Raw genomic sequence first — 13,386 nt, 5'->3', positions numbered from 1 at the left:
CAAAACATTCACCTCGTCCAACAGGTGATTCTTTATTGGTCTACGAGCTTCACCACGCTCCGCGATGGTCTGGAAAGGGGTCAGCACAAAGGAGCTTCCTGGGGGTCCGACCTGGGGTTCAACTGGGAGGTAGTTGAGACTGGGGGACGATAGAGGGCAGCACTTTGTGCCTCGCTAGTTCGACAACGAGGGAATTTGATGTCTTTCCTTCCCTTATCACTGAAGATGATGAGTTTTACTCGATATCCTATAGATATGTTCATGCTAGGTAGATCTGTCACATTGTGAGGCAGTTCTTGGTTCCTGAGGATTGTTGATATAGAAAAATCCACCTCATAACCATCTGAACAGCTTTTCAAAGCAGATTCTTTATGGATATCGATATTCAAAATAATGTACCTCGAACTGTGTGTTTCATTTACACCCGGTACTTTCACGTGCGAATAAATAAATCTATTTGCTGTCTTTTCACTTTCAGATAGTTTGGTATTTCTATGGTGTTATTCATCGAATAAATCTGTCATTGAAACTTAATAATAAGGGTTTATTTGTCATAGATCGAATGTCGGTACGTCATTATAAGTTGAATTTTTTAAATTCTTGATGTATGGTTATTCTTTGCGTGATTTTCACGAAATATTTGCTTTCTAGTTAGAATTATGACAATTTCTACAATGCGGTGTCTTATTTTACATTAATCAGTGAAAAGTAGTATACCGTGCTTTCATAGAATTGTTATTCGTCAAGTAATTTCATCTGAAAGCACCGAAATAAGTTATCCTTCAGATAGAAAATTATTTGACAGATACGTATTCACATTGAATAAAATTTATTCGAAGATGAAAGTACCGGGCCTTAGATAATATTAAGAGAAACAATAGATTAACCTAAAAAAACATCTTTTTGTCATCCTTATACATACAATATAGCTTCGAATTATGTTTTAAAAGCTTGCTACACTCTTCATTCATCTTGTACTCGTACATATCAAGAATTGAATGAATCCCTCGTAAATATCACTTGTTATCTTCCAATAGAGCAAATATTCATGCAAACATAACGATTTTTTTCACGCTTGGTTTGGCAGAATCTCCGTTGAATATCTCTTCCAGTTAACGCAGACACCACAGGATTGGTCGGTGATATTTGTTAATTGGTTCTTATCTGTTATGGTGGAGCTAATATTAAAAATGATCTAATGAATTCCGTTTGATAACATTAATTGAGTGAAGACGGTGGCGTGGACTAGTGGATATTTGAGACAGAATCTGTTATGTCTATCTTCAACAACAACAATAATAAAAATGTGTTGGGCTCTACCGATGTTGCGTCATTTGATTTGTAGAAATTGCGTTGAATAAAAAATCTGAATCAATGTATGCTAGAACATCAAAGCATTTGAAAAATGATCATCCTTCAATAGACCTCTAGGCTTCATAGAAAGTCTTATGCAAACTTATTCTGTGTTCTGATGTTTGCGGACGCTCATGGATTCACGAAAGATCACACGACCTGCCATACCTATTTGCAGATAATTTATATTTCCACGTATGGATCGGTTATGATCACGATGAATACCGAGAAATATGGCGAATCTTACGCGAGAACTGTCTATAATCATACCCATCAGAACAAACGATAATTATACATCACAAAGACGATAATTATACTCAATCAATATGCCCAACCTGCATTTACATGAATTATTTAAGAACGACGAGCGTAATACAGAGCCTGAGGCGCAGACAATTGAAAAGAGTGTGTGTGGAATGATCCTTATAATTGTAGGAAGAGATTTATAATTTCATCGATTTGAGAATGATATACGAGGCAGTGAAACCAAGAATTATGATCTGATGGTGACATAAATCATGTGGATGTGTTATGATATTTCGATGGTGTGGGGATTTATAGGCGATATTCCATCGCGAATGCAGAATTGTGATTGAAATTAGTCAGATATCAATTGGTTGCAAAATGGCGAATGCGACTGTGTATTTTCTCCACCAGCATGGATTTCGGGACATTTTCGGAGTATTTCTTGAGGAAAAAACAACAATTTTATTCCTGTTATACCAAGGTTATTTCACATAGAATCGAATTATAACAATCTTTGATTCAGAGTCCCTTATTATATGAATAAATCACTGTATGAATCTCAATAGGTTTTATTCTCTATAAAATATTGAATCAATACGCCCAATACGTCATGAAAATCTAGAACTAAACCAGAGAAACTGTATTATACTCTATAATCATAGTTGCTTTAAATGTCCTCTTCTGTGCTCGAATCACTTCTCACATCTGTCTTTGACTGATTCGAAAACTTTATTCAAATGGAAAGAATCATCGTTAATTTGATGTTTTTTTCAATTTGTCGAAATCGGGAATAGTTATTTGAAACTAGAACTGTTCGGATGAGGAAAAAGTCACACAATCTTGGCTAATGAGCTCGAAAAAATTCCTTGGGGTAGCTAAGGTTGCTGCAGCTGTGCCTGCTCTCTGCTCTGGATTTATCTGGTTGAAGAAAACTCTTGGTCCATTCATCAGAATTCAATTTGGCTTTAAAAGGCATGAAGAGTGTTCCTTTTTTTCTGGAATTCTCAGAATTGATTCATTCTACTCTACATCTTTTACTGGTGCTGTATACAGCATAGAACTCCTTTCTCTAGCATGACCATTGTACGTGAAAGTCTTTATTTGGCATCGCGAATTTTAAAATCTCCAGCAACTTCCCACGCCAATTACTCAATTTGCTATACATTAGTCGGACCGTATCGGATCCAGTTTATGATTTGCGTGTAGCTAGTTGCGTTTGAACAGAATGAATTTTATCATTTTTTACAACGCCTCCTGATGAGGCAAGTCTAAAGGGGTTCATGGCTGCTGTGTAGGCAGCGATGACATGATCGTGAGAGAATTTTAAGAGATAAACGCAGAATTTATCTCATGGGAAAATTGGCCGATCAGCGGATACAGTTATCGAAACATTGTGGGAAATCTGAGTCCTTGAGGAAAAAAGGAATTTTCACGAGTTTCTATTGCATTTTATGTCCTCAGAAATGTTGATGAATTATTTTCTTTATCAAAAACCGTAACTTTTACAGTAAATTGCAGAAGACGTTATCTCTTCAAGTTCAAACTGAATTAAGCTAGAAATAGTCAATTTTTCAGGATTTAATATAAAGGAAACAGATTTAAGGCTTGATTTTTTTTTACTCCTTGCAATTATAGAGGGACACCAACAATTTTTCTTATTGGCTCCTATAGAATTTCTTTTCAATTTTATTTCTGTCAGTTTTGTAGTTTCTATGAAGAAAATCTATTAATCGACAAGGAATCACACTTTTCATTTTTTCCCAAGTATTCTGTATTTGCAAATCCTCTATATTTTATCGTATTCAATATTGATTATCTTTAATCTCACTTTTATTTATGAAGAAAAACTACTACTCTTTTGTGAATCTAATCCATTCACTGTGGAAACTTTGCAAATATAATTATTGTATTCCATTTTGACGTTTATATACCCATAGCAACAAGGGTAAGTTTATCCATTCAGTATCTGTCAAATAATTTCCTATCTGAAGGCTACCTTATTTCGGTGCTTTCAGATGAAATTAGTCGACGAATAACAATTCTATGAAAGCACGGTATACAACTTTTCATTGATTAACGTAAAATAAGACACCGTATTTTGGGAATTGTCATAATTCCAACTAGAAAGCAAATATTTCGTGAAAATCACACAAAGAATAAGCATACCTCCAGAATCTAAAAAATTCTACCAATATTGACGCCTCAGTGAAATAAAATAACATGAATATGAACGGATAAACGTCATCTTGCTCTGGTTGCTATGAATTGAATAATGCCCTAGCAACAATCAATCAAAGCGACACCTTTTATGTCATTCCATAAATTGGATGCTTCAATTTAAATCCTAATCAAAATGGAATAAAATTTTGTAAACAACAGGTGAGTTACGAATGTTTATTTAACTCACTTGTAGTATAAATAACTGTTATAAATTCGTTTATAGTTGTTTTGTGAATAAAAGTCTGGAGTGATGAGAATGATTTAATTTTTACAACTTAAAATTGAAATGTAAATGAGCATGAGCTGATTCAATAAATAACAAAATGAATATCATTAAAATTAATCTTCTTAAAATATACTGACAATCTCCAAGCCTCCTACAGAGTAGAAGGTTTCATTAGAGGAATTTTGAAAGTCTTATCTTTGTTGAAAACAATCTGCACTTCTCTGGCTTTATCCTCACAGATTATCGAAGGGTAGATGACGGTTATATTCCTATCCTCCACGAAGTTTTTCACCCTAATAAGACAGGCACAGTCGAAGGAAGTGTTCTCCTCGAAGGTTAACTCAGTGAGAGTGCTGTTGAAGAACTGTTCAGGGAAACATTGGAGCTTGTTGGTGTCTACCTGGAGGCTCTTTATGGTTTTATTGACGAAAAGTTGTCCAGGTATGTCCCTGATCCTGTTTCCACTAACTCTGAGCACGTCAATGACACCAGCGCCTTCCAAAGCTAAAGGATCTATCTCCTCTATCCTATTGGCGGACAGTCGTATCTTCAAGGGTCTAGTTTTGGTCATGTTGACGAAGGCGTAGGCAGGAATTCTGGTCATTTCGTTGTAAATGGCACTGATCTTGTAAACATTGGGAGTCTTGATGAACCAATTGGGATCGAACTCCTTGATGAAGTTGTGGTTTAATTTGATGATCTCTAAATAGGTGTTGTTCTCCAACGCGTCAGCTTCTATGACCGCTATGTTGTTGTAGGAAAGATCCAGCTCCTTGGTCCTGACGTGGTTGAACACGCCCTTCTTGATCGTGTTCAGGGGATTCTCGGAGATCTTGAACAGCGCCAAAGTGGCCGATATGTTGAAGGCCGAAGGCGATATGTCCTCGATGCTGTTGTTGAGCAGCTGAAGGACCGTGAGCTCGTTGTTGATGATGACATAGTTCTGGCACAGTTTCTTGATCGTCTGATTGGCCACCAGCACCTGGAACACGTCCTCGGAAACCGTTATCACACCTTCGGACGTAAAGTTCTTGATGTCGCCATTGACGTCATCGTAGACCAGGATCTCGACGTTGAGAGGGTTTTCACAATTTTCACAAGACACTGTCAGGAGTAGGGAGACGAGGAGAGCCGATACGGCCAACGTGTGCATCTTTACAAATGTCACTTCTGTATGCACAGAATGATCGTGTTAAATTTAGAACCGTGTTTGAGAATGTTCCATGATGTTCGACGTCATCGAGTTCAAGCCTGATAACCCCCGCAGATTGTTTTATCAATATGCTATTTATAATTATTACCAACCGTATAATGGCGGCTCTGTTGTTTTCTACGGCCTTTCGATGCTGTCTCTGATCGGGGATTTCATGCCAAAATTAGCAGGAGAGGGTAAAATTTGATGGAAACCTGGATTAATGAAGATGAAGAGTCATTCTAGCGATGGTATGACGTCAGGGATCGTTTCAAGACTGTCAAAACGATTGTCTTTCCTCTTTCTACTAATATTATCACTGAGGAGGGTCCAAATGTACCGATTATGTTCGAGAAAATCTGCAAAATCTGCTCACTAGTTCCGAAGTTATGGGTATCTGAATTTCTATCCTAAATTTGACAAAATACCCCGTTATATTTGACTGCTATCTGCTAGATGACGATCGAATTTTGAAGGAGTTTTTCAAATGTTCTATTACAACTGGTTTCGATTGAATTTTCCGTGTATTTTCGGCGATATCGGATCAATTATCATTCTGGTTATAAGTTTGAACATATGGGTGCAAAACTTTCTAATTTTACCACAACAAACGGTGACTGTTTTTTGCTTGATCTTTCCAATGGTTTCAAAACCATTGTTGAGCAATATCTTCGAAAAAAATGTGTGATAATTACTGAAAATATCATGTCCAAATTCGTTTCTCAGTATTGACAAATCCTCAAAATTCAAAGTATCTACAAAAAACATGGAAGAACCGTATTGTAATAAAAATATATGAATAACATGAATCTCAGTATCGTTGGAATTTTTAGCATTAAACGAAAGCTTCTTCGGGCAGAAAAAATAGCTAATACAATACTGTATCACAGAATTGCATATAGGATAGTAGATAACACATATCGTATGATCCATCCTTTCTTATCTACTCGGAGAACTTCGTTCTATTAATGAGACGATCTTCCAAGTGCGTGTCTATTGAACCTTCTTCTTCTATAAAATCTCGAGTCAGTTCCTCATTATGTATTAATTAAATTCTATAAATAGGCTGGAAAAAACACGGAGATACGTTGTGGTCTTAATTTAGCACCAGCATTGTTGATAAACGTAAATAGTAACGTATACATCCATTTTGGGAAGAGAACCTAGGCATCCATCATCTCGAATGATGATATGAACTAAGTATACTGTATCATATAATCCAAATGGTAACTATAAAATAATTCAGCAAAAATGGACGAGTTCAGGAACGTTTGACAACCTTGTAGATATTCGACTACACTCTCACAATGGAAACGTATTTTTTTAAATGTTATTTGTGTCTTTCAATCGAAGATCCTTGAAATGTCGAAATGGTTCTCAAATCCAAGTGATATGAAAGAACATTTATATTGTATTTTCAAGGTAAGTTTTGACATTTTCAGGCGTTTTTTTCGTGTTTCGTGCATTATATTTATGGTTCCATCCATAGACTAATGATTTATTTAAGACTATGGTTTCATCACAAAACGCCTCCACTACTAATGTGTTCTGTGATAGTGTCAAAGTTTTATACATAGACATAGAGACATGGACTGACCAATGCCAGCATGAAATTGGCTATATTTATTAGAAAGAGAGAAAAGCACGTCGGGACATACCTTTCTCTTTTTTGTTCACATAGAGGTGAGTGTAGACCAATCAAAATTCTAGAAAAAGACAACTGCATTCCCGACGTGTTTTTCTCTCTGTCACTTTTTTTGACCGTATTTCATGCATAGATATAAAGGGAAGGCACAGTCCATGTCTCTATGTCTATGGTTTTATATCACCTCTTTGCCCAGTCGCATAGAGGTAGTCGAGGCGTTCTGTGACGAAACCACAAATATAATGCAAAAAACACGAAAAGACGCCTGAAATATGTCAAAACTCACCTTGAAACATAGACATAGACATTCCAAGGATTGTAAAATGATTCGAAAAGGCACAAATATGATTAAAAAAAAAACATTCCATTGTAAAAGTGTAGTCGAATATTTACAAGGTTGGCAAACGTTTCTGAACTCGTCCATTGTCGTACGTCGTCGTACGAGTTTCAGAAACAAGAAATAATTGCTATTTTACTGATTCTAACGTAAAGTTGAAGTATGAACACAGAATACAGCAAGGTTTAAGATGCTTACGTATGTTTTGTTGAGATTATGAGCAATAGGATTTCGGTCCACTTTATCCAGGTAATCCACTCATCTCCTAAAACATTCTCTTGGTAAGTTTTCCTGCTCTAAGTATTTACCACAATCGAAAGACTGTCTCAGAACAAGATGCAACAGCCTTTTTATAGCCCAAGCATTAAACCACAGTCTATTCCAACACTGTATACGGTAAGAAACAGAATCGTTTCGAAGTTCAATCGAAAAGTTGCCAAATACTATTACCCCAAACCACCCCTTCCAACTTCCGCAGGTTATGGGCCCAGGATGTAACTCCCGAATATGAGGGGCGAACGAAAATTTTAAACGGCGAATTTCCCGTCTTCGGAACGCATGTTTTTCACCCCCCCACCAACCCCCTGCCCAAATCGCCCCTAATGACATTTTCCCGGCGGTGAAATCTACCGGAGAACCGCCCAATTACACGGGAATAATACCAGGATCATCGTCCGCGAGAACTACCCCGCGTTCACCCCCGAGGAGAGGGCGGAGCCTGCTAACCCCGGGGGCGGGGCCAGGGGTGAAGAAAATGGGGTTGAGAACGTGTCGCTTAGGCAAATCCGCGTCATTTTACGACAGTTATCGCGAATTTTCGCAGTGGCGTCATCGTGTACGTGTCCCAACATGCCCTTCTGCGGGATCTGACAGGGAGTTTTGGCGGGATTCTGTGAAAATGCAGGAGCCGAAATCGTTCCTGATAAGGGATTTGCTAGGGGACGTTTTGGCGTCACGTGACGAAGGTAAACATTGATAGTTTTCGAGTTTGATTGATACGGGGTGTTTAATGAAGATGCGACAAAAATGCATTGTCCAAAAAGTTTAGTATTTCGTGAAGAAACATGAGGATAACTTTTCACCCTTTGTGGGTGTCTAAAGCTGGTACTTTGCCCAAGTTTGTTTTGATAAAATTAAAAGCGAAAGAGATATTTTCAATATATCAGTAGTCTTACTTATTCTCAACGAAAAAATTAGGTCATTAGCCTCCTATTTCTTCCAGTAGTGGTTTTAGAAGGAAAATACCATTTTGGACACCACTTACCTCAGAAGTACTGCATATTTAGCCTTAATTTTCTTCAGGAATGTGTCCAAATTTGAGGAATATATGACGTAATCGATAATTTTTTAAATGGTAATATATCTAGCTAAAAAAGAATGCCTTTATTTATTCAGAAAGTATTCTGATTTAGCGCCATGTCGCAAAGTATATAGCATGATTATATTCTCTATTATTATAATATATTATTACTTATTACTATATACTCGTCAACTATTTTTATTTTACTTTTTTGTTTGAGAAAAAAATTAACGGATCCTATTGTCCCATTTTTACACAGCCTGAATCATTTCCTTTAATTGAATTTAGTTGATGCTTGTTAAATAACCTTTCAAACACAAGGAATAAAAATTTGATGATTTGGTATGCCATTTAATGATAGAACCAGGGCCGTTCCTAAGGTATAGGCCGACCACGTCAACTTAAGATTTTGCTTGCACATATAATTGAAGAAAAGACCCAGAAAAGTAAAAATTGCATACTGATTTATTTCCCAAAATACTGATCCTAGAAAAAATATAATTGCTAAGAGCTAGGTATATGAATATGTACTTAATTTTTTGTTCGGACTTTTTTTATTTTTCGAACTATATCGACCCGGGTCATTTTTTTCGACTAATTCGAGGTCGTAGATTACGAATATGCAATTAGATTTTTCCTATCATGAGTATTTTAGGAATTAAATCACTTTTGGTGAAAAATTTCGAAAAAATTGGACCAAATATGAAGAGCTGTAGCAGGCAGAAAAGGGGCACTAGACATATGTTGATTTTTTTGGTGATAGATTGATCATTTGCGAGTAGAAAAATTCACTTTTCATTTACCTACCGCGAAGAGTGTAGGTTTTATGGTTTTTTCCACAAAGGTCCAAAATTTCAAATTTTCCATCGACCATAACTTCAAAATTAATCCTTTCAGCAAAATTCTGTTTGCATATTCGTGATCTACGCCCTCGATTTAGTAAATAATTCAATTTTGGTGGAAATCGGGGAGATAAAAAAGTTTTCAAATTTTCCATACATGCATGGAAAAATTTCAATTTCAAAAAAAAAATTTTTGGTCTCCGATCAGAACCAAATTTATACTGCCGACTAATTCGAGGGCGTAGATGACGAATATGCAAACAGATATTTTTTTAAAAATTTATTTTTCAAGTTATGGTCGATGAAAAATTTGAAAATTTGGACCTTCGCGGAAAAAATCATGAAATCTAAACTGTACGCGGTAGATGAATGAAAATTGGAATTTTCTATTCGCAAAAAATCCACCTATCATCAAAAAAATCAGCATGTGTCTAATTCTCTTTTTCTGGCTGCTACAGCTCCTCAAAGTTGACCAACTTTTTCGAAATTTTCCACTAAAAATGATTTATTTCCTAAAATACTGATCCTACCAAAAATCTAATTGCATATTCGTAATCTGCGATCTCGAATTAGTCAATGAAATGACCCAGGTCGATATAGTCCTGGATAGAACGTCCAAGGATCTTTCGCAAGGACAGCTTTACAGGACACTGAGTCCTGCTGGTAATACACAGTTTCCAAATGTTTCTGATCCTTTTTTGGCTACCAGAAGGTGTAGAATCTTTACCCATCCATCATTACAGAATTTATTCTAAATTAGAGACTTTTTCTGAACTCCAAACCCTTAAAATAGTGAGATCACGAACTGTGGGTATCACTGTCATCGAACAAATGACAAGTATTTGAACTCCCCGATCACAAAGGTTCATTAAAATTAAAACAATGAACCATTGGAATCTCGCATCTTCCACTACCTCCATCAAAAAAACTCCATCTCTGAAGAATAAAGAGACACGTGAATATCAAGTGCCTTCCTATTCATGACAGACATTGCGTTAGAAGCATGAAACACCAACCTACCCTAATGCATTCAGCTTGAAAGCTGAGGAGAGCCACCTGCGGATATAATTAAAAATCTTCTCGTTTGTTAAAACTTCATTTGACAAAACATTCCTCCACAAGAGTCAGACCACTCGACTTCTTGCGTCTTCAGCAGTGTTTATATTTCGGTCTGACGACAGGGATTTCCCTCGCTCAATCGAGATATACCCCGAGGAAACTAATCTGTAGACACCCCTCGTATTGTTGGTTTTGTTCTCTGTCGATAGATTGGGAAGGGTCCCTGCTGGGGAAGTCTCCAATCTCTCCTCTCAAACGCTTATTTTTCTTAATTTTTGGACCATGGACATATGTATACAGAGTGCGGACCATTGCGAACTAAACAGCTGCTCTGTAGGTGGATGAATCACAATTAAAGTTGAATCAAACAGTTTCAAACTCATACAAAGATATCTGACGAAATAAATATGAATAATCTGTTAGTTGGGCGCTCATATTCAAAAGAGGAGGGTCCAAAGTTATATGTGAACCGGTGCGCCATCTATCTCTAGGTAGGCGGACGTTCTACCACGTATCATCTGTAAGTAGATCACTGTAAAATGAATATGAGTGCCACACACTATACTTTGGTGAATTGTTATTGCCAATAGCTTCTTTGGTGTTGATTCTCAGTAACCTTATACCGGTTTTCTCCTTTCAAATGCCTATTTTTCTCAATTCTTGGACTATGGACATATGTATACAGAGTGGGGAACGTTGAGAACTAGACAACTCCTCTGTAGGTGAATGAATCACCATTAAAGTTGAATCAATCAGTTTCAAGCTCATACAAAGAGACCTGACGAAATAAATATGAATACTCTGTTAGTTGGACGCTCATATTCAAAAAAGGAGGGTCCAAAGTTATATGTAGACCGGTGCGCCATCTATCTCTGGGTGGGTGGACGTTCTACTACGTATCATCTGTAAGTAGATCTGAGAGATAGATATGAGTGCCACACACTGTACTTTGGTGAATTGTTATTGCCAATATCTTTTTTGGTATTAATTCTTAGTGACTTTATACCGGTTTTCTCCATTCTATGTATTCTTCTGATAATTTTCCAACTGTCAATTCGAATCTCAATGCCTGCTGGCAGGTTTAAAAGTCATGTATGAATTCATAACCTCATCGACCTCGTTGTTGAAGGAGCAAGCGCAACCCTAACATAGCTATTTCTTTCTCCGCAGAATCCAGAGATGCAGACACAACCAGGAGTCCAGAAACGTGTGGAAATGATGACGCTACTCAGCTTCCCGTAGGAGGCGCTCCCGGTCTAGCCGACAACTTCCCGGAGGCGGCCAAGGGACGCAAACCTCGTAGGCGGCGTACAGCCTTCACGCACGCTCAGCTAGCCTTCCTGGAGCGCAAGTTCAGATGTCAGAAATACCTCAGCGTTGCCGACAGAAGTGACGTGGCTGACGCTCTTAACCTCAGCGAGACCCAGGTCAAAACGTGGTATCAGAACAGGCGGTAAGTCGGTTTAAAGGGGGCCACACACGGCACGAAACGAACAGGACCAGTGGCGTCCGTGAGGCCATTCTTTGACGTAATCTCGTCTATTTTTTCAGGACGAAATGGAAGAGACAGAACCAGCTGCGCCTGGAGCAGCTGAGGCACCAGACGACGATGGAAAAGGAACTGTTGAACTCGAGGTCCCTGAGGAACCCATCGCCAACGGAGCCTGCGACGTGCTGTCCAACTACTGGGATGTCCAGGTTCGGGAGTCAATCGCCCTGTAGTTTTTTCTCATCGGCGGCGGCTGCGATTTTTCACAACGTCACCTATGTGCACGGTTGTCAGTTGTGAGGGGTTTTCCTGGGAGGAAGGATTCGGAACTTTTTGAATTGTTATGAGTCGGATTGTGGAGGGTTGGTGAGGAAATTATTCGGGAGACGATGAGGATTGTTTGTTGGTGTAGGTTGAAAATTGAAGCCAAATAATGTTCATTCTAGTCGTTCTTTTTTGTAATATATTTATGCTGATGGAGGTGTAGTCATAGGAGTATTTGTCGGAATATATTATTTATTTCATTATAGATCTTTTGTTACAAAACGTGTTTGTTTTCATCCCTTGATTTTCTCGAAAATACGGCTGTTCATTGAAGTGTATTTCGAGAGAAAACTGACTTTTGCACATGAATCAAATATTTCCCCTTAAACATATAGTTTTACATATACGCAAATTATCTACTTCAATTTTTGATCAGTGTAGAATTCCAGAACTGTGCGATACTAGTTTTTATTTTCTCCAATCTTCAGTACTAACTGAACTTACTTCCTAAAAAGATATACCTACTATGTGACATAGGAAAAATTCCCAAAAAGATGGAGTCAGTTAAAAATTCGTCAAGAGCGAACGGTTGCTTCGAGATCGCTGTAGTTTTCAGATTTATTACTTGAAGAGTTGCTTCTTCGGAATGTGTATCACATTTCGATCTGTGATAATTTTTCTGGAAGATAATCCACTTTGAAAGTGACCTTCGAAAAATTCCCAAAAAGATGGGGTCAGTTAAAAATTCGTCGAGACCGAACGGTTGCTTTTAGATCGCTGTGGTTCTCAGATTTATTACTAGAAGAGTTGCTTCTTCGGAATATGCATCACATTCCGATCTGTGATGATTTTTCTGGAAGATAATCCACTCGAAAGGTGACCTTCAAAAAATTCCCAAAAACATGGTATCAGTTAAAAATTCGTCAAGACCGAACGGTTGCTTTTAGATCGCTGTGGTTCTCAGATTTATTACTAGAAGAGTTGCTCTTTTAGAATATGCATCAAATTCAGATCGACGATCAATTCAACGGGAGATACACCTGATACACGAGTCGAAAGTTGACTTTCCCTCCAAAATCCCTCCTAGAACCGCCACTGCCGTCAATAACCCTAACGTCGTCCTCTAATAGACTCATTGGGTGCCCAATTTATACCAATTTTCGAATTCCACCCCCTGATTTGGAGCGTCATCCCCTTTGAATTTGTGTCAATC

General features: G+C 37.7%; 2 protein-coding genes across 2 annotated transcripts; one reads left to right on the top strand and one right to left on the bottom strand.

The window, feature by feature from the left end:
- Positions 1-4,067: 4,067 nt before the first annotated feature.
- Positions 4,068-5,251, bottom strand: LOC123316121 (toll-like receptor Tollo). The gene has a single exon (XM_044902106.1). It carries the CDS (start codon positions 5,196-5,198, stop codon positions 4,197-4,199), a length of 1,002 nt encoding a protein of 333 aa, XP_044758041.1. The 5' UTR covers positions 5,199-5,251; the 3' UTR covers positions 4,068-4,196.
- Positions 5,252-7,562: 2,311 nt separating this feature from the next.
- LOC123316122 (homeobox protein ceh-31) lies at positions 7,563-12,421 on the top strand. Its single transcript, XM_044902107.1, has 3 exons — positions 7,563-8,184; positions 11,591-11,873; positions 11,972-12,421. Exons 1-3 carry the CDS (start codon positions 7,974-7,976, stop codon positions 12,207-12,209), a joined length of 732 nt encoding a protein of 243 aa, XP_044758042.1. The 5' UTR covers positions 7,563-7,973; the 3' UTR covers positions 12,210-12,421.
- The last annotated feature ends 965 nt before the right edge of the window (positions 12,422-13,386 follow it).

The sequence above is a fragment of the Coccinella septempunctata genome, chromosome 6 (assembly GCF_907165205.1).
Source record: "Coccinella septempunctata chromosome 6, icCocSept1.1, whole genome shotgun sequence".
Lineage (NCBI taxonomy): Eukaryota > Metazoa > Arthropoda > Insecta > Coleoptera > Coccinellidae > Coccinella > Coccinella septempunctata.
This window is presented reverse-complemented; position numbering and strand designations above follow the sequence as displayed.